The sequence below is a fragment of the Schistocerca gregaria genome, chromosome X (genome assembly GCF_023897955.1).
Source record: "Schistocerca gregaria isolate iqSchGreg1 chromosome X, iqSchGreg1.2, whole genome shotgun sequence".
NCBI classification, from domain to species: Eukaryota; Metazoa; Arthropoda; class Insecta; order Orthoptera; family Acrididae; genus Schistocerca; species Schistocerca gregaria.
In genome coordinates, this window is record NC_064931.1 from 65,936,285 (window position 1) to 65,959,388 (window position 23,104).

The following is a 23,104-nucleotide window of genomic DNA, read 5'->3' on the forward strand; positions in this document are numbered from 1 at the left end:
AAGCAAGGCTGGGTTTATGAATGCCATCTGCAGACGCACCACTCTTAAGTGATTTCAGTACTTTTTTATGTTCATTCACGTAAGCATTTCGAATGCTTCGAATTTTTAATTTTGTTGTAGCAATATCAATTCCAGGTACATATTCACGCATACTGTTTAGTAAACAGTATGCAGTATGCGGCATCTCTCAATTTTCTGTCTTTGTATGATTCGCTTTTGTGGTTCCAAAGTCATTCTCGTTCTTGATACACCTCCAAGAATCTCATAATTGTCGCTGTTGACCACTTCTTCGACATATTAATAGCAAACGCAGAAACAAAAGCACTATCTACGAACTAATATGCACTAGAAAGGTTTGAATACAGTCGCGAGGTAGCAATCGAATGACGTTATTCGACTGTGGAGAAGGCAAAATGGTGCAACAAATTGGAACAAAGTTCGACTTTTGTGGCGTGACAAAAGTTGCGCTCCTTAAATGGCGCCACCGAAAACTAGGAGTTCACACATGCAACTGCAAAGCAACTGCAGTTCGCCATTAGCAGTGGCGATTATTTTGTTGCCTGTGAGAACCCAGCTTAATACAATTTCTCGGCTGTTGCCTTCAAAATCATTGTATGTTTAACAATTATTTTTAATGACTGTTCGAACTGCAATTCTAACATGCCCAGAATTAGAAAATACAATATGTAACAGATAAATGGAAACAAATATGTTAACGGCTCGCACAAAGCTATTTGATATTTCAATATCTTTTGCAAGTTCCATTACGGTTGTAAATATTATTCATAAATTGGCTTTGGATACCGTATTTCTCTGTTTTGTTGTCATAATACGACTCTCTACTTCTATTAGATTCATTAATATGATGCTATATTATGAGTGGTCCTCTCTACTGCTGAACTCGTGCACGAAATTGTCATCAAGGTGTAGAGTTGCGTTAATATGAAACTTCATAAATGTTGTCTTTGCCCGCTACTTTACTTCTCTGCTTCAATGTCTTGAAATAAGTTAGTGAATATGGCGTATCAACATCAGTTTACATCGGTAAGTTAAAAAAACTCGCGATTTTTATGTAATTAATCAAATACCAACATTATTAAACATTTATTGTTTTTAAAAACGAAAAGAACGCAAGTTGTTCAATTCATTATAAAAGTGATCTTGTGCCGCGGAGAGATCGTGGAACAAGGATGTTGGAGATCGTAACAACGAAGATGGCCGTTAATATATCTGAGCGCTACAATAATTGCGCGGATCCTTGTGTTGACTTTTAATTACTGTTGTTTATTAATTATTAGAGAACACTCAACAGTGAAGTGCCGTTGGTATTTTCTGTGTTTACAGATCAATTTAGATGTCTCTATGTACATATGTTTCGTGCCATCAACTTTTTTTTTTGTTTTGTTATTGTTTGGAGCTTGCGCAGTATATTGATGTTACTTCACCGCCAAATAATAATTTTTCTGTAATTGCTGTGTATTTTATCGACTTTTTTTATAGATTACTTTTGGGTTTTCCAATGTATTTGTCGTACTTTCGCAGTTTAACTGCAGAAATTGGTGTTAACTGGAGCCAAAATCGAAATTTCGATCAATCAGTGCTTTGTAACAGCATCTACGTTGACTTCTGTAAATATTGTATTATAAAAGTTCCTGCTGATAGTTTGTAGATTGTGGTGGTAATAAAGGTGTGTTTTCCGAGTTCCAGTAAGAAATGAAGATCGTTGTTTAAACGGCGATGTGTTTTTTTCAGTCTTACGTGAAATGGATTACAGATCAGTTCGTGTTAGTGTTTTTATTTTAATCGAGCGTCGCATTAATGAATCAGTTAATGTATGTTTACAAAACACACAGGGTGACATTGTCACTATGAGGATAATTGTCAGTGATAAACAATGTAAACTTAAAAGAATGTTTGTATATTTTTGGCTTCAGGAGACTTTATAGTATATAAAAACAGTAATATCTCGTTTAGTTTGTGTACATTGTCATTACATTGTACTGTTTATACGAATGTTGTATGTGTGTGAGAGAGAGAGAGAGAGCCATACAAATATTGTTAAAACTTTTTCAGCCCGGCATAAAAAGAAGTATTTTGGACTGTGTTTCACGTGGAACACAACTTGCAGTTTGGAAGCAAATTATAAATGTATTTTGCAGATTTTTTTGTGCAAATACACGAGTAAATGTTACAATCAGACAGAAAGTACATGTTAATTTTTAACAATTTACCAGTGATTAGAACACATTTTGCTATATTGTAATATAGAAAAATGTAGAAACATCAAGTCTCACATGAGAATGTAACAGACAAGTTTGTAACTACTAGGCTATTTGTTACACTTAAGATTTTGTGTGTATAACAATACGTATTATGTAATAATTGTGTTTGCTGATGCATTGTCACGAAACTGTGTGGGACCAGTAACTGATTTTAAAGGGTTAGTTAAATACAGGTATAAAATTACTCTAAATGTTTGTAGGTGCTTGTAGTGTTTTGTTTTTCTGTGTGATTTATTTTCGCATGGTTGTATTGAGTTTGTAACTTGGCAGAAACTCTAGTATGTGTATGGAATGCAATTTTAAGGTGTACAGATTGAAGAAATTGGGAATTGTATTTGACTGCAGGATATCATTCATTCTTCATTAACACTGTTTCTTGTCTGTGGTATGTTCCTTATTTCTTGTTCGTTTCTGGAGCTCTCTATTGTCCTTTGGAAGATAGTGCTATATTTTACTTTTTGTAATATTTTGATTGGAAACTGGCTCTATTTGATGTAATGAATTGCTGATTGTATGGGATTATACTAAACTTATTCATGTGCCAATAATAATCATTCAACATCAGATAAAGTATTTACACGTAGCAAGCAAAGCAGATAGCTGTTTTTCATTGCACCAGCACTGCCTTTTCTTTTTCTTGTCCCATCCATGTATCCTAGACATATTAAATTTTGTGTGTGCTTAAAGTATGAAATTGAGCTGTACTTTGTTGCACCATAGTGATTCCAGAAATTATACTTGAAAGTTGTGGCATGAAAAAGATATGTCATTGCATAAGGGTTTCAATTAGTGTTTGTTATTAATGTCACTGGTTTATACGTAGCAGTGTACTTTGAAACTAAGCGAACTTATTCAGAGTTTGGGTTATATATGGTACAAAATGCCATTTGTTCACTTAATTTTCATGCACCTGTTGATTTGGAATGGGGTGAAGAAGTCACCTGTGACTACATACATGAGTGCCGTGTGAGTTAATATTCAATTTTAAGAGATGTGTGACATTCATTTAATTCGAAATAACTGTACTACAACCTTAAAACTGACCGAAATCTCTTGGTAACACATCACTCTGTTGGAGTATAGACTAGCATGAGAAACCTTGTTATATGTATGAATATCATGCTCTAATCATGTTTCGACTTTCCCATGGAGAGATTTAGACCACAGAATGTTGAAAGCTAAGAAATATGTAGTGTAAATTTCAAAAATGTAGATTTCTGCTGTGAAGACAATACTAGCCTGTGAAGGTCAAAAGTTCATTGGAGACTTTATGAAAACGTAACAGCTTACCCTCCTAGTTTTAACCATGTCAAAGCATTTATTTATGCAACTTCACTTCATTATTTTTAAAGATGTCACTTGCCACATGCTAATTGGAAAGATTTAACCTATTGGATTTCCAGTAACTTCCCAAATTGTATGCTACAATTGACTAGTTGTTTGATGGCAATGGCACTCCCCCTCCCCTCAGGAATACACAGCTTCTTGAGCCCCTCCAAAAAAAAATTATATATATAGCAGCACTGAACAGCCAGTCATACATATTCTGTTTGTTCTATATTCATATTCTGCAAACCCCTGAGGAGTAGATGATGGAGGATGCTTTCGCTTTCACAATGTAGTTTGTCTGTCTGTCAATTCAGGTTTTTCAGCATTTCTGTGGTGCTCCCCTATGAGCCAAGCAAAATTGTGACCATTTGTGTTGCCATGCTTTTATATATATAATACTCATGTGAATCATATTCAGTAATGATCCCACACACTTTAGCAGTTTTCTGGGTATTGTCTAAACAGTCTCATTTGTAGACTTATTGCATTTTCCCAGTATCCTAGCACTGGACTTAAGTTTGTCACCTACTTTGTCTACAGTTGGGCCTTGACGCTATGATCATTCCATTTCGTATCCCCACAAACTTTTACACTCAGCTATTTGTATAAATAGCCTGGTTCCAGCTGTGGCTCATTGGTATTGTAGCCACAGGATACCAGTAGTACTTTTCTCAGTTTGGTTAGTGCCAAGTTTTCCATTTTTGAACATTTAAAGCAAGTTGCCAATATGCACACCATCTTGTCAAGATAACACTATTTATACTATTTTTATTTTCAGACAGTACCTCTATATAGATAACTCTACCACCTGTAGCTTGAGGTTACTACTCATGCTCAACAAGAATGGTGAAGCTCCTAGTACACTTCCTTGTAGCACATCTGAAGTTAATTTGACTTATGTTCATTACTCTCCATCTAAAATACCATACAGAGTCCTGTTTACCACAAAATTTTCAATCCGTTCACATTTTTCAGACACTTATATGATCAACTTATTCCTCTTCTGACAGCTAAACAATATGCCTAAACTTCTGAAAATCACTAGTGGAGAACCCAGGGATTTTAGGAGGGAGTTCAAGAGGTGTACGGTGAATTTTGTTAGTTTCACAAACCTTGGAGGTGCTTTATTTGGCTATGCACATGAAGAACATCACAAAGATTTGCTGGCATTGTTTGATGTGAGAAGCAATTTTCATGTTATTGAGCAAATAAGAGTAAACTCTAATTAAAATTGCTTTGATGTGGGAGAGGGGTGGTGGCTGTTTCCAGCATGTAGCCAACCACACTTAACAAGATGCTACACATGGTGCTCAATAAAGAACGAAGATTGGCTTGCGGCTGGCCGCTACCATTCAGTCTGCTGAAATGTCAGTCACAAGGTAATTTTAATGTGTTTTGTATGCTGTGTTAGTTATCCTTCAATCATAAGGAAAGCCGAAGTAGTAGCACAATTTCTGAATCCAAAGCAGAGCCCCAATAATATTGGTGGCTAACAGTTTGTTTATGACGTCCTTACTAATTTTGTACCATTGCCCTGTAGTTTACTTACAGTTTCAGCAACAATTATCCACTCTCTTTTGCCAACATATGTTGTCATGATATTTTTCTTTGCATCATTAATGTTTGGAATAATATGCACATATGTCAAGAAGTGTCAGCAACAGATGGGTCTAGTCACCTGCATGGCATAAAAATTGTCATGAGTGATACTCAAATGTAGGGAACATTTGTGACTTTTCACTCCTTGCAGGGTTGCAGCTGCAGTGAAATCTGTTGTCCCAACCACACAGAGTAATATACTTAAAAGTGCATTTGAATTATGGTCAAAATCTGAACAGATTTCATCTCTTTCTTAGTAGTAAGTCTGATAAGTGTGTTGTGTAGCAGGTAAGACCACCTCATGTTTGTTCTTGATGTAATTGATAGAGTGTACAGTAGCAACTGAAGTTACTTTCCTCAATTTTTTTTTTTTTTTTTTTTTTTTCATTGGCCTATAAGGAGTACTGCAGGCTGGTCACTGCTGCTAGGGTCCACACTTCAACAGTCTAGATTTAACAGTAGTGGAATGATTCTCATGTGTAAGTGGCTCATGGGAGTTACACCTGTTCTACAAACAAGAGATGATAAGATAATTGTAATAATACACAGAAAAGGCTGTGACCAAATGTGCAAGGTGTGGCTGGAGATTTAAGCATATTGCACAGTAACTGTCCTTGTACTGTAATTAAATATTGCATGGCTAGCATATTCCAAGTTTTTTTCTTGAAGGCACATCAGCAAATTATACACACAAGAATGTTGTAGATGTAGGTATTTAAACTTGCGCCCCTTAATTAATATTTGCAATCTTCCTGATTTGTGTTCTTCTAATTGCTTGGTACTGTGTGGCACTATGTAGCTGCTGTTGTTAACACCATTATGGCTTATTAGTTACCTTTTTGATGTTGAAATGCTTCCCACATACTAAAATTTATCCACATATTCACATTTCTTTCTCCCAGTACAAGTATTTTCAGAAACAAGTTCACAAGCAATTATTTCAGTTTTCATCACATTAATATTCAACTCATACATATTGTATCATTCATGGAAATTGGTCCTGCTATCTTGGTGTTGCCTCCCCCCCCCCCCCCCCCCAAACACAGGCACATAACTGCAAAAATTTGCATGTATATTACTTAAAAAAGCTGTTTTCTATACCATCAGAACCTTTGCAAATTAGAGGCTCCTCTCAGCTCCTTATTTTAAGTTAACACCACCAGCATTCTTCAGCACGTAATTGATAATTGCAGATTCTAACAGTGTCTCAGAAAAGCACAATCCACACAGACCTTGCATGTTATCTCTTTTCGGAGACTTTGTCATAAATGATAGAAATCTTTTTACAGTAATGTCCACAGTACATCATGACTCACTTTCAAAAAGCTTCTCAAAATCAATAACGCAGATATAGAGACTGCATTATTGTTCAGTACTTTTCTGCTAAAACTGGCACAGTGAAAACAGAAAATCAACAGTGCCACAGTTCTTTTGAAATTCATACAGAACACTTGAGTGCAATCTTTTTGCTTTTTCTTCTAGTAAGTTAAATAACACTCATTTGTAGACTCTCCAACATACATTGAGTGAAATTGTTGCATAGTACGAATTATAAATCCAAAACATTTTTGTTTACTTGTAAATGGGGCATATCAGTGAGGATCTGAGGCGCTTAAGAACTACTTTCTTCTAAGTATATTTTGAGGTGCTGTACATATGCAGACATGGAGTTGTGGTCCACATTATGAGGAAGATGAGGCAATGTTGACCTAGTTTGGGTCCTCAAAAGCATGTGTTTGAGTGGGCATTAAAAAAAACCACCAGTTTGTTGGAAAATCTTCAGCAATGGGAACATGTACCACATGACATGTAGATGTAGATGACATACCAGCCCATAGTGTCAACTACTTTCATCTATTGAGTGCACTTTTGGGTTTGTGTTGAACAGTTAGCATTTATCTTCATATTAGTTCAAATGTAGTGATGGCTATTCTGCCATTTGTATGCATTGTAAATAAAAGTAAGAAAAAAATATTATAAGAACAAATTAGAGCAAAATCATTCAAGGTATATCAGATTTATGACAAACAAAAGGTGGACTCCAAGGCCCTAGAGCATGTGTTGTGGGCCAGATGGAGACTACAAATTGGTGACACTGCAGAATACTCTATACAGAGTCAGGGTGTTCCTATCGACTCACTGGTCTTGTAGTGAAGCTTGGCGCATTATTGTGGTGTCAAATTCATGTGTTGTTGGTCACTGACAAGGTGGGCAAGAATTCTCATCAGTTATTTAAGCACTCACAGATAAATTCCAGCATTGACAATCAGAATCACTGAAACACCCAACAGATAATGCCTTTAAAGCTACAAAAGCAGTGAGTGTCGCTTTGTTTGTTCATGGTGTATTTAGGTGGCCAGAATTGAGATACTGCTGCTTGCACCACATTTTCGCATTGCAAGATTGCGGTAATACATTTTTTATAAACAGTTCTCACACACTCAGAAGGCCTAATTCTCAAACACTCTAAAAGCTCAGTAGAAATTCAGATGGGTTTCTTTACAGTTCATTGATGAGACTCTTTGGAACCAAATTCATAGAAAGTTGTACACAAAACCCTGATGTAAGGGCTTAATGCACAACTAGTATTGTCTTTTTCAATTATTTTACTAAATATTTATCATTATATGTGTGTGCCACATCTAACTGCAGCAGAACCAATTAAGGAATAAATTGTGTTCTGGGGGTGTGACGGAATGGAGGGGATAGGACTGGAGGGTAGAAGCTTGAAGGAATTTAGTTCACCAGATTGTGGCCTTGTCCTCCTCTGCTTCATAGGTCTGCAAACCAAAGAGCAAAGGTGATTCTCCATTATCCCTACTGCAATGTGGCACAAGAAAGAACTACAGAGTGTTTCACAAAATTATACTGATCTTTTCACAGTTTGTCTTGTGTGATCACTGGCAGTGCAGTGTACAGCCATGCCCAGGGGTGTTTATTTTCCACAAAACACTACGTGGTATACAAATATGAGTTACTAATACCATACTAAGACATATGAACAGAGTCTATGTAAATCCCTATGTGCTGTTCAACACTGCTGGAGGGGAAATCAATTCTTAATCACCGTCTACAGCAGCTGCAGTGTTTGTCTGGGTAAGGCAACTTCCTCCACCATGAGCACTCCTTGTTTTTCAGTTGACAGACACTGTACTTAGCCAGCATTTTCTTTCCAGTTCTCATATGTGAACAGGTGAAATTACTTTATGTAACTCTTGTTTAGGTGTTGGAACGTGAGCTAATATGTAAAATACATTCCTGTAAACAATGACGGATAATTGTATAATTTGTAAGTGTGATATTGTCTGTGACCTTTTGGTGATGATGGGAAAGTGATTGGATTGGTAAATGTGGTACCTTGCTGCTTTCTGGTGATGACAGTATATTACAAAGTTGCGTTGTGGTGGTGTCACTTGGTGCCGAATTAACGAGTGACCAAAACATTACTGCTCTTCTCTTGGCTTTAATTGTTTTGCTGGTTGGCTTCATAAATCTCCTCTATTCAGGAATTACTGGCACTTGTAGAGTGGGCTGCACTGAGTAGAACCACTTACCACACATCCACAGTACTTCGCCCAAAGTGGATGTGAATGTCTGATGGAATAGGACTACTCATGTTCAAATGTAGAACAGTAATCTAGTGTAATGCGTCGCTTGACTTATGTTGAAATATACAGGGTGATTCAGCTGCCCTTACTAATATCGTTTTATACAACCCGCGACATTATATTTTGACTTTGAAAACCATGCTCAAGATTTTCATATTCTCTCGTTTTCTATGTGCAAACCATTAGTCCTATAGAAAAAAATTGACAGGGCCTTTTTGCAGGAAATTTTAAGTAGTTAAATTGTGTATTGGGATACATTTTCGCTAGAAGCTGTAGTTTTCTAATTATTGAAGAAAAATGTGCAAAAGTTACCTTCAAATGCAACCCTGTTCCCACACACTGTGCTCACTGCTCAGGATTTCTAGTTTTTTGTTCATGGCACTCCCACTTACTCCCATACAAAATTTTGTGACTGCACGAATTATTTCCTGCATTCAAAGTGTTTTGGTCTTCATTGTCAGACTTTATTACCTCACCGGCTTACTTGACCACTTACAAATTGTGGAATTGACATTTGTTAAAATTTTTCTTAACAGTTTTGTGAATTTTAACAGCACAAAATAAACAATTACATTGTTGTATTTGTCAGGCCATCTGACTGTAAAACTACTGTGCTTGTAAGGCTTAAGTTTGGATCAAATTTTCAACAGAATTGGTTTTAGTGTAATGTTTACGAAAGGTGTTTTTTCTTTCATTACCCCAACGGGTACATTTAAATTAATAATGTAAAAAAGTAGCAGACTATGCTGGTGGCGTAATAGCCCGATCAATAGAGACAAAAAAAAGTTCCAAAATCAGGAATAGATTGTGTAGTCAGAAATTTTTGTACAATTGTAGGGGAGAGTGCCATGAACAACATCGTGGAAATCCTGAATAATGAGAGATATGTGCATAACAGCTCACTTAACAGCTGCAAATAAGTACTCATTTAATAAACTAAAAAGAGTCATTATTTTGTCTACTCACATAATAGAACTGGGTAGGAAATACTAGGGATGTATAATCTGTCTGAAAAATGAAGAAAATCAAGCAGTGTTTGTGGTGGGGAAACTTGCCTTTCCCAATAGAACACTACAGCTCCCATGCAGTTTCTCCTATGGAAGTTTAGAACAGTGTGGAGAGATTTACATTGATTCCATTGATATGGTCTGCTTGCGTATTATTAGTAACACATATCTGTATTCCACATAGTGTTAATACATTTCATGGAAAATGAAAACCCCTCAGGCATGTCTGTGCACTGTGTCGCCATTGTCTGTTAAGGCACTCTGAGGAGGGTCAGTATGACACTTCATGAAACACCCTGCAGTCACTTTTCTTGACATAGTGGGAAATCACATGCTCACTCTTTAGTTTGGAGACCTCTGGAGGAGGGAAGGACATGACCACAGTCCACTAACCTGCTTTCCCTCCTACTTCTATCCTCCACCTCACTCCCTCCACCCTTTTACGCCTCCAAAACACAATTTATCCCTTAACACAGCCGTACTGCACTAAGATATGGTACACGCATTTAATATTGGTTCTTAACCCACTTCATTTAACAGTAGATAGTAATTTTATACCTCTGTAACATTATTTTTCATAATCTGTGATTTTTCAATTGCTTGCATCATGAACACTATTAATCCTGGAGAAAAAATAAGTAGTACCTTTCTTGCAGGAAATTTAGTACACACAGTTTAATTTTGTACTAGGGAATATTTTCACTAGAAACTACAGTTTTCAAGTTACCCAAGAAAAACAAATAAAGAAAGTAGCCTTTAAACCAACCCCATGCTTACACCCCACTGGTAAAGATTTTTAGTACATTATTTATGATAATCCCTCCTACCACTCTACAAAAATTACAACTACAATATTTTGTCCCCAATTTTTGGTCTTTGTTGACTGGGCTGTATTGGAAGGAAGAGACATTTATCAGTACCTTGCCGATGCTTCATTTTTGGTGTTCTCTGTTTCTTATTTAAATGCTTTACACAAAAAAAGCAAACCATTCTTTCACTTCAGAATCTGTCTTACAGGCTCTGTGTATTGTGTTAACCACTCTGGTTGAAAATATATTCATCTCAATACTTTATTGTTTATTACTGACTGATTCCACACCGCATTATGACCCGTTGTGGAGTACAACACTCAACAACTGTTCACTTGCAAGCTGTCATTACTCAGGAAAAGTTAGGTTGTACTTCTTCGTCACTTTCTTCCAACAGGGAAATCTGGTGTGTCTACATGTTGTCCCTAATGCTCAGCATAAAAACAATCAGGCTGATTCCTTTCCAAATATTACTTGTTGAGAAATGCACATATTATGCTTTAACAACTGGAGACTGGCATTCATTGCATTGACCTATTTCCTAAACAAATTAAATGAAAGGTAAGCATTAGATCATTTACACTTAAAACTGAAGCCTATAAAGAAAATTAAATGCATAATACTGTTAGAAATGTATTTATACTTTTTAAGGTGAATGGAGAAACTTAGTAGAAGGAATAAATTTGGGTTGTTGATGGGAACCAGACCTAGCCATCATTGTCAGTGTTATGTAAGATAGTAATATATTTGTTTACCACCTTAGCAGGCTGCATAGAAATATATATTTTGAAAGCTTGTCCCTGCATCATGTTAGTTTCTAGGCTCTTGTGTGTAACCTCAGCTGTGTTTTGTGTTTAATACTGAACATTTATCAGTGTGAAATCTGAAACATTTAAGTAACAAATCCATAAGTGTGTGTGATGCAACTGGATCTCAAATTGCTATGCCACATAAAGGTTTTTGGGTGGTTCCAGTTATGGACCTGAAACTACTCCACCACTTATACATGTTCTAAATGCTCCAAAAGTGGGCCAAAATGGATAAATGATGTATAACATTGAACTATAGTTTCTGTGACTTTAAGGTATTGTTTAATAGGAAACCAAGGAGGAGAAACACAGTGTGCAGGTATTGTACTTGGTAGATCAGTGGACTTGTAATGTTAGGCATGTGGAAGGCTCAGGTCCTAGGATTATGAGAGAGAGAGAGAGAGAGAGAGAGAGAGAGAGAGAGGGGGGGGGGGGGGGGGGGAGGAGATGCATGCTATATAGATTTCACTGGCACGAAGTAAGGATCATATGAGTGTTTTACCTCTGTATACAAAATTCATACAAAATGAGCATAAAAATAGAGGAATTAGACCAGGTAAAACACATTTCAAGATTTTTTGGCACTCCTCCTATATGTCTAATATGAGAGAAAATGCCATTGCAGTTTTCTGTGATTGTATTGAAAGAAAAATTTAATTAAGTGTAAGTTACCCAAAAATTAACAGAAGGTGCTTAAGAAAAAATACAAGGGCTATATGGAAAGCAACTATTGTTAAGCTGTAAACAAAATAATGAAATCGTTAAAGCAAGTTTATTAGAAAAACATCAACACAATAGCTTAGTACTACTTCTATACATAATTGCCATTCAGATGTAAGCATTTATCGTTCACTTAATGAGTTTATAAAATCCCTCTGTATAAAATTCTGCCCTCTTATGCATTTGGAACCCAGCCAGCACAGAACTTGTTTACCCTTGGTAAACCACCACCTTTCACAGGTCCTGAGAACAGATCACCCATTGAATTTCGTGGTTATTAGAAAGGAATTTTGGAGCACATTGAGCCCCGGATTTGTGGTATGCTAATTGTTTGATCAGATTTCTGCAGGGAGATGAAACAACAGTGGTCTTAGCCTGCTATTACTCACACCACAGCTGAGTTTATTGTGCAGTTTCTTTCCATCATTCAAGTAAAACCAGAAAGTACCATTAAATAGTAGTAAGAGATACCTTACTAGTTCTTTATTAGACACAGTTTCTTCAGGAATTACTTCACTGAACATTCAGTGTCTTTTGGCCACCGACAATTTGCATTAGAAGATTAAATATGGTGTGGTTTCATTACCCTCACCACACAGGTTATGCTTAGGAACTTCTTTCTCTATGCTCATCATGTGCAGGTTTTTCTTAAAATTCCCACTGGCAGTAATTATTCTTACCATGAGTGTATTCTGTCTCATGTTCAAGTCCAAGATTGCAGAACTTCTCTTGAAAATTGGCTTCAGTATAATTAGCTTGCCAAGTTTTTGTGGTTTGGTTCTTAGTCCAATTCTGCTTGCTGCCTACTGATGCAGCTATGTGATTTTGATTTTACCATCACATTAGTGATGGTGAGGAAAGATTCTGGTCCAACAAATGGAGTCATCACTCCTGTCCTGGCCAACCTATAAGTTTGTTCATTTCCACCGATTCCTCAGTGATCAGAGACCCAGAGCAGGTTTGCCATATTTCTTTCTCCTAACCTCACCAGGGCTTCATGGTATTCTGCAACAATCTTCGGTTTTGTTGAAGGGGTTGATAGAAATTTCAGAGCTCCATGGCTGTCTGAATGAATGTAGGTTCCATAATCCTTGTAGCATGTTCACAGATTCTCCTCTGCACATATTCTGATAGCAAATATTTCCACCTGGAATACCTGGGCCAGTCTCCATAGAGAAACTGCTGTCTCAAGTCTAGGCTGTACCCTGTATACCCCAGCCCCCACACCTTGGTCTTTTTTTTGACATATCAGAAGACAGTGGCTCCAGAAGACAGTGTCTCATCCTCCCACTGCTGCCTACTTCCAACTGTTACCTCAAAAGGTTTATTGAAGCAGCTGTAACTTATTGTATAGTCAGCTGGAAAATTTATATTTACCACATTCATTTATTGGCGTGGGGTTCTGAATATCCTAAAGGCTTCTGGTTATTACCAGTTTTTAATCTGTATTCCCTACAGCGGCCTCCATTGTAACCTAAAGGTGTAAAATGGGACATGTCCAATATGATCTCCATCCCAGCTGAGGGTTTGCTGCTGGTTCCACATGTTATGTGGCACATCTGTACCTTGAGCCCTCTTAGTAGCCACCTTCTGTTCTAACGTGTTCCACCATGCTGTAGCCCCATAAATAAATAGGTTTTATTACAGAGATGTATCTCCAGTACATAGGTGTGGGGCTTAGATCCCAGCTCTTTACTACAGCCCTTCTAGTGCACTCTAATAGTTTAGTCAGTGTCATTCTCTCTTCTAGGTCATTGCTAACAACAGGCAGACTGCCACTTCAGTTACTTGTAAATAAATATCATTGATGCACACCACCTTTACTCATTACATTCGATCCACATGTAGCATAAATTTTGTGATGAATGTTGAAACTTTGGATTTTCAGACACTGAAAACTGTATTTCAAAGCAGATTTCACATTTTATGGTATTTTGAGTTTGAATGCTCATTTATGAGGGCCATTGAAGGTGAATGAGAAGCATTGTCGCTCTTACAGTTTCTAAGCACACTGACCTACTACTATGTTAGTCAGTGTAGTGACTGTTCCATTCTTCCCAATACTTCCTGTGATTTTCTGTGAAGCCCTCATATTTCATCTGCGGTAACAAGTTTACATGTTACAAAAAGGCTGTTTGTGATTGAAAGGAGCATTTCTAGTTACATATATATGCGTAACAATAGAAATACACAGGTCCATTTACTACTTCCATTACTTTGCAAAATAATAATAACAATCTGTTTACATAGGTAGAGGTAGCACTACAGGATGTAATTTCTCTCTCATCTTGTGACTCAACAGTGGAAAAGTTTCACAGTCTTAAGTGGTGGGAAAATCCTGCTTAACTTGTCAATGGGTGTATCACGTTTATTGATGAAAAAAATCGTATTTGCTGCTTTTTATGCTACAGCCATTTAGCTAGTAGATATAGGATCATGCACCAATGTTATGCAACAGGATCTCTAAATGATTTGTTCTACCAGGTATGAGACTGTGAAGCAGGATATCCTAAAATGCTTCAGGTATGATGGCCAATATGTAGACACTGAAATCTTTTCAGGCATTAGGTAAGTTTATGAAGAAGTGTTTAATATTGTAATGTGTTCATTGAAACAAACATTACAGCATCCTCTGCTTATATATGTTTGTCATTTTTCAACTTCCCATTGTTCTTGTTTGACTAGAAACTCCATTTAGTGATCATGTTTGCATGCTTGCTGTAGTGAATACCCTTTGCAGTCTTTATCACTGAACATTTTGGACCATTCCACCATGCAGTTGTTAGTTCAACTGCAAGCTTATCCTATAGTGTATGCCTATTTGTTCGCTTACTATAAATTACAGAAATCTTCTGTAGTTTATTTGAAAGGCTTCTGACTTTTGTGTATCACATGATGCAGAACAATATTTTAATTCTACTTTGTTCAATTCTTGCCACTGGTGGATTTGTGTGCATATTAAACTGTTACCTCCTATTATTTTTAGATGGCTTTTTACCAGCATGTGATTTTTTAGCTCCTTGTGCAGCAGAATGTGTGTGGATGTCTGGTTTTTTCCCTTTGTAGTGCATACTTAATATCCACTCATTTCTGAGATAAGGTATTTTAGTATTCTAGCAAGGCTGAGTGTTTGTCTTTAAACTTTAAAATTCTGTTCCGAGCTTCCTGTACACTTAATTAATCCCCTCTAAGTAGATAATGTTGTTGCAAAATAGACCAGTATTTCTGCAGTAAGCATGGTAGCACAGTGGACTTGTACCTCAGAAGACAACTTGGTGCATAGTGTATTCATACTGATGAGCAGCCTTATTCATCCATCCACATGTTTCTCATTATTTCTCCAAACAGGTTCTGGAGATTTCAGTACTTGTTTCACCCTGAACACCATGGAATAATCTTTCCCCCACCTTTTTCCCTTAGAAATGTCTCGCATGTTGTGAAAACAGTAACAAAAAAATTCAATTTGGTTGTCTGGCAGTGGTATTTAAAGCTTAAAATTCAGTCTTTCTGTACTCCTTTTGTTGATGGGTGTGTGTTTATCATAACTACACTTTGTGGCACCTTAATACTTATAATTAACTGAAAATTATGGCTTTGTGTCTAAGTTATTAAATCAAACCACAAATCGAAAATTCTGTGAGTTCAGTTGGTTGCAGTATATTTTTCAATGTTCATTATAGTTTTGACTCATGCAAAAGATTTGTTTGGATGAAAAATGCCAGCTTGCACTTTTCTGTGAATCTGGTATGTATTTGTTACACTGTCCAGCACATAGTTCCATGTTAATCAGTCTCACTACACTAGTAACCTTAGATTTCACTTAGTATAAATTTGGTTGTTGTTGGTCTGGAATCGGATAATACATGTGTTGTCAAACTGATTGTGTGGTAATCCTTACTGTTATTTGCTTGTGCTATGTTGATAGATGTACCATAATTTTTATTACAAAACCTGCAAATTTTTTTCCTGTGTGGCTAATTTGTGATATCAAGTTGAGTCTGATCTTACTTTCTGTAATCCACACAAATATCAGTAGGCCATTTGTGCTTCTGCTGTTTTAAAAGTTTTCCTGTATTCATACAGTGTGATAGAATCTCCTAGTTCTTCCATGTACGTACATTTCTTTTCCGTATGTTGTTAGTTTGTGGCGTTTCCTTTAGTTGGGTGTGTGTATTGTATTCTTTTCAACAGGTTGCTTTACTGTATCTGTTACAGCAACCTATTGACTTATCATCATCATCATCATCATCATCATCACATCAAAACCACAATCAAGTCCAAACTCAAGAGCAGGCTTGTCAGTGAAATACAGCCCTTAGAATTGAAAGCACATTTATTATGAACTTTAGCTTACAGCCAGAACAGAACTGACATCCCAGACGGAATGTGAATCTACTTGTACATGGAATGTCCCAGAATATACAAACATTACAAATGTAAGATATTTCAGGAAGGTTCCAGAAATGATCAGTACTAAGTAACAAATAACTGTTGGTGTTTGGGTTTGAACTGGTGAGCCACAACATGTCAGTCAGTGATGCTAACCACCATGCAACACTGAATAAGCCACAGCTACCAGCATTGCTCCCTCTCCTGCCAAAACACCAACTCACTGTTTCAATTCTCACTTGAGTCAACTATAGCACACTGGATCTAGATCTTGTCAATGCTCCCTCAGTACAGTGGCATTGGTGGATCCTTGTTTCCTGGTCATGTTGTTACATACTCATTACTAGGATGAGCATCATAAGTTGTCCCTGCAGTCGAAGCTTCATAATCGAGTGGGTCTTCAGTTTCCTTGAACCTCCCATCATTGATCTGCGACTCTGGGCTGTAGTGCTTTATGAGGAGGACATGGACACTGGCTCTATGCTTTTGTCTTTTTGATGAAGGGTCATCCAACAAGTGATGAAGGATACAATACAGCCCAGTAATTGTTCCAATAGTCCCACTTATGCACAGTCATAAAAATCCATACAAAGACTCCCAGGCTGTATCTCACTGGCCATTGTGTGGCATTACAGCACTATTGTTCTTTCTCCTGTATGTTCAGAGTCCATATGTGAACCAGTTGCCTTACGTCTTCAGTCCTGGTGACAAGATGTTTCTCACCGTCATCCTGAGTATCACCTGATTTAGGCAGGAGAAGGTATTCATTGTCATTTTGGCCTCCTGACCATGGAGCAAAAAGAACATTGTGAAGCCAGTAGTATCTTGCTACATGGTATTTTATTTGAATGTCATGATGAGCAGTATTATACCCCAATCTCTCTGTTTGACATCGACATACATCAGGAGCATATCTGTCAATGTCTTATTAAAGAATTCTGTGAGACTGTTTGTCTGTGGATGATAGACAGCCTGTGGGGATGACACAGTGTTAAACTACCTCTGATATTAGGCTCGACTGGAAAACTTATCGACAGTCAGAGGTCATCATGTGGGGTGCTCTGTGTGTCAGAATACTGTCTCTTACAAGGAACCTTACTGTTTCCAGAGTTTTGGCAGCCTGTCCAGTTGTGGTGACAATGTAATTGGTGAGGTAACAGATTATTTTCCATCGATTCTCCATTGCTGACTTTGGGAGTCTCCCCAAGACCAGTCAGACCTGCATCTGATGCTGTCTAGAGACTTCATGAATCGTAGGTGACTAGATGTTTGGAGTGTAATGGAAGTACTCCAGTGTAACTGACTGTACATGAGATGGGAGAGAAGAACCATTTCCGCCCACATTGGGTCATAGTTCCTCATATACACTGCTCCGTTTGCTAATTTGAATTCTCCTTTGGTTAATTCCTTCCTCTTTGAGGCTTCTTTTGTTTTCAGCAGTGCTGGACATTCCATCTGTTTAGTAGCAATGTCTTTTATTGCAGTAATGACTAAGGTTTGATCCAGGCTGCAGTGTTCCACCAAAGGATTCCTTAATAGGCAGTCATTGTCCTTACGTTTGTGTCCACTGTGACAGTGTACTCTTGAAGCATGTGTCATCTTGACAACCAACCAGTTGGATCTTTCAGGTCAGTCAATGAGCATAGAGTATGATGGTCCATCACAATGGTGAATTGTTTGCCAAATAAATAGGGCTGGCACCTGTTGGTGGCCCAGACAACTATAAGGCACTCTTTCTCAATTTTAGAATAGTTCTTCTTAGACTTGGAGAGTACTCAGAAAGCATAAGCTGTCACCTTTTCAACACCTTCCTGAACTTGCACTAGAACTGCATCTATCCCGTAACTGCTAGCATCAGTGTGAAGTTGTTTATCACCACACAATGTTAGGACTGGAGAAGATATCGGTGCCTCCTTAAGTACAAGGAAAGATCTTTCTTGTACAGGACAATTTGGCACCTCCCTATAGTAGGGGACATGTTTTTGTATAGAAGTCCTTCACAAATTGCTGGTAGTTCTAGCACATTCCAAAAAACTTCTCACACCACAAATAGGCCGAGGAGTTGGAAAATCTGTGACTGCTCTTATTTTCTCTGGGTCAGGGTGGACTCCATCACCATTCACTAGATTCTTCAAGATTTTTGTTTCTTGGGAGAGTGAAGAGGTACTTTTTTGGGTTCAGGTGGAGACCTGCAGTCTGTACACACTCCAACATGGTTGTCAGGCAGCTTAGTTGGTCTTCCAATGTTTTCAAATAAACTACAATGTCATCCAGATAGTAAACACACATCATCCATATAAGGTGTCACTGCAGGATGCCATCTATGTCTGAAGGCGAATGGAGAACTACACAGTCCTAACAGCATAAGTTTGAACTCATAGTCAGGAGTTACGTAAACAGTCTTTTCCGAGTCGGACCCATCTTCTGCGATTTGCAGCACACTTTTAACATGAATTTTAACTCACCATCTCAGATTTTGGTGAAAATTGGTACAAAGCAAGCCTACATATAGATTAAGAGAAATACCCAATTTTATTAAAATCTATTGACCCATTTTGAAAATATGTCACTGTGAAGTTGTCAAAAATCACCAAAAAACACTACACTGCCATAATTTCACATTGTTGTGGTAACTATCCTAATTAAACTAAAATGGTGGGAGAGGTGTCATTTTACAGAATTTTCCACGAGCTTTCCAGTGAGATACAGCACATTATGGGATCGAGATTTTTTTTAAAAAATTTATATGAAAATTTAAATTTGTAATTTCTCAAAGTGTATTTTCAAAAAAATTTTAAAATTTATTTAATGCTTCACATTATTGTTAACTAATTCCTCAACTATTAAAGCAGGACTGTCATGGGTTCACACCTCTGTAAAACTTCAAAAAATCACATTTCACCAAAAAATGACACTTCTGTAAAATTTGTAGATTTAAGTGGACATGTACATCATTTACCAGTAAATAAATTTACATTTTTTCATAAATTTATTTGTAATATCTGTAAAAGTCACTAGTGACTGTGTGATTAAATATTTGATCAGAAGTACTAGAAGTAAGTTTTTAATACAATTGTAATCTGTAACTGTAATGATTAAGATGTGATTACTATATGTAAAAAGAAAAAAAACTGGGATAGAAACTCCAGTTTTTGATTCCAACAATCATAAATAGCTAACTGCTATTATTGTAGCTGTCCAGCTTCTGCTATGCCAGTTCAGGGTCAATCCATCTGTAACTGTGAGTCTGGAGGTGTTATGATTCAGTTGCTTTAACCCTATAAGTCGTCATGCCGATTTAGTGACAGTTGGATGTGAATGTTGTTGATTAATGTGGTGGTACAAGCTTCATTAATATTTTGTAAATTTTTGGTAAGTGAACAGAATTGTTATGAAGTTATTACTCATTGTTTCAGTATATTGTTGTAGGTTCTGTATGGAATCATTTAAAATTTTAATTGCAGGTGGCAGTGGGTAAGGAAAAATGACATTGGACTCTGCAATGTTGCAATCGTTTAAAGAAACAGAGTCACTCAGTGAAAAAATTAGAGAGAGTAAGAAATGTGCCTGGATGGATGTATGATATTTTCCTGATATCCCAAAGATATCAAAAATTCATTATAGCAGATTGGTTCATTGACAAATAGTCAAGAACAAAATTAGTTGTTGGCATCCCACTTAGTAAATAAATCTACTTCATTTACTTCCAGTATGATGGACATGGAAGAATTATGGGCAAATTTTAAACACATTGTAAATCACGCATTGGAGAAGTGTATGCCGAAAAAGTGGGTTATGGACGGAAAAGACCCACTGTGGTTTAACAGCGCAATTTGGAGAATGCTCAGGAAGCAAAGACAGTTGCACTCACGGTACGAGAAAGATCGGGAGAATGAGGACAGGCAAAAGTTAGTAGAGATTTGTGCTGCTGTAAAAAGAGTGATGCACAAAACATACAACCACTACCAGCATCATACCTTAGCAAAAGATCTTGCTGAAAACCCAAGGAAATTCTGGTCTTACATAAAATCAGTAAGCGGGTCGAGGGCTTCCATCCAGTCACTTACTGATTAGTCTGGCCTGGCTATGGAAGACAGCAAAACGAAAGCTGAAATTTTAAATTTAGCATTTGAGAAATCTTTCATGCAGGAGGATCATACAAACATATCGCTGTTTGAGTCTCGTACAGATTCCCATGTGGAGGATATAGTGATAGACATCCCTGGGGTTGTGAAGCAGCTGCATGGGTTGAAAATAAATAAATCGCCAGGTCCTGTTGGGATTCCAATTCAGTTTTACAGAGAGTACTCTACTGCATTGGCTCCTTACTTAGCTTGCATTTATTGCGAATCTCTTGCCCAACATATAGTCCTGAGCGACTGGAAAAAAATGCAGGTGATGCCTGTATATAAGAAGGGTAGAAGGACGGATACTCAAAATTACAGACCAATATCCTTAACATTGGTATGTTGCAGGATTCTCGAACATATTCTCAATTCAAATATAATGAATTTCCTTGAGGCAGAGAAGTTACTATCCATGCATCAGCACGGCTTCAGAAAGCATCGCTCCTGCGAAACGCAACTTGCCCTTTTGTCACATGATATCTTGCGAACCATGGATGAAGGGTATCAGACGGTTGCCATATTCCTTGACTTCCGGAAAGGGTTTGACTCAGTGCCCCACTGCAGACTCCTAACTAAGGTATGAGTATATGGGATTGGTTCCCAAATATGTGAGTGGCTCGAAGACTTCTTAAGTAATAGAACCCAGTAAGTTGTCCTCGATGGTGAGTGCTCATTGGACGTGAGGGTATCATCTGGAGTGCCCCAGGGAGGTGTGTTAGGTCCACTGTTGTTTTCTATCTACATAAATGATCTTTTGGATAGGGTGGATAGCAATGTGCGGCTGTTTGCTGACGATGCTGTGGTGTACGGGAAGGTGTCATCGTTGAGTGACTGTAGGAGGATAGAAGATGACTTGGACAGGATTTGAGATTGGTGTAAAGAATGGCAGCTAACTCTAAATATAGATAAATGTAAATTAATGCAGATGAATAGGAAAAAGAATCCCGTAATGTTTGAATACTCCATTAATAGTGTAGCGGTTGACACAGTCATGTCGATTAAATATTTGGGCATAACATTGCAGAGCGATATGAAGTGGGACAAGCATGTAATGGCAGTTGTGGGGAAGGCAGATAGTCGCCTTCGGTTCATTGGTAAAATTTTGGGAAGATGTGGTTCATCTGTGAAGGAGACTGCTTATAAAACACTAATACGACCTATTCTTGAGTACTGTTAGAGCATTTGGGATGCCTATCAGGTCGTATTGAGGGAGGACATAGAAGCAATTCAGAGGCGGGCTGCTAGATTTGTTACTGGTAGGTTTGATCATCACGCGAGTGTTACAGAAATGCTTCAGGAACTCTGGTGGGAGTCTCTGGAATAAAGAAGGCATTCTTTTCGTGAATCGCTACTGAGGAAATTTAGAGAACCAGCATTTGAGGCTGACTGCAGTACAGTTTTACTGCCGCCAACTTATATTTCGTGGAAAGACCACAAAGATAAGATGAGAGATTAGGGCTCGGACAGAGGCATATAAGCAGTCATTTTTCCCTCGTTCTGTTTGGGAGTGGAACAGGGAGAGAAGATGCTAGTTGTGGTACGAGGTACCCTCTGCCACACACCGTATGGTGGATTGCGGAGTATGTATGTAGATGTAGATACTGTAGAAAATCTTTAAATGACAATGAAACAAACTATGTTCCTCCACCTTCAGCTGTTATGGAGACACTAAATACATCTCTTCAGAAATTAGGTGAGTCTCCTCTACATAATACAAAACTTCAGATGAAGCAGTATTCCACCAAAAAATTAAAAACCATTGAGTTAGTGCTTAAAAAACTGTTTTATACCAAAGCAGAGGATTCCTCAGAAAATGAATGTGGGTCACTGGGATAGTATGTAGTAGGTAACCTGAAAGCTAGCTTTTGTTCAAGTAGTAGGAAAAAGAAAGTAATGCTACTAACTTGTTTGCCTGAGTCTTGGAGTATTAGGAAGATAATGCATGAATTTAATGCTCCCAACTACGTGGTATGCCAGGCAAAAAGGCTTTTGAAAGAAAGATTTCTGATCAAAAACCAGGAAAGAATTTGTCACAAGAAGCTGTGCATACAGTGCATAATTATTTTTATGAGAATGACATAATAATGGCATAGCAATACCAGGAAAGGAAGACTGTGTAACTGTAAAGGGGAAGATGGAGAGAGAACAGTAATATCGGAAAGACTTGTTTTGTACAATTTTATAGAAGCTTATAAAAGTTTCAAAGCTACATTTCCAGTAATGGAGATTGGGTTTTCTAAATTTATAGAACTGCACCCAAAACACTACATTTTAGCTGGTCATAGTGTAACACACCCAGTATGTGATTGCACTTCACATCAAAACTTGAAAGTCATGTGAGAAAATGCTGAGCTCAGTATCTTAAACAATGGAGAATTGACCTTTTACAAACACTGTTTGGCAAAAGTGCTGTGAAACCCAGCAT

The 23,104-nt window shown here is 37.5% G+C and overlaps 1 protein-coding gene across 9 annotated transcripts in view; it reads left to right on the forward strand.

The window, feature by feature from the left end:
* Window positions 1-857: 857 nt before the first annotated feature.
* The window catches only part of LOC126299623 (serine/arginine repetitive matrix protein 2-like), a 160,025-nt gene continuing 137,778 nt past the window's right edge, over window positions 858-23,104 (forward strand). For 8 of the 9 annotated variants that reach the window (XM_049991669.1, XM_049991666.1, XM_049991668.1 and 5 more), the window contains exon 1: window positions 955-1,044. In XM_049991669.1, the coding sequence (XP_049847626.1) occupies window positions 1,018-1,044 (27 nt within the window). In that variant the 5' untranslated portion in view covers window positions 955-1,017. Of the gene's footprint in view, window positions 1,045-23,104 lie in introns of all 9 variants that reach the window. The other variant, XM_049991665.1, reaches the window with a different exon arrangement.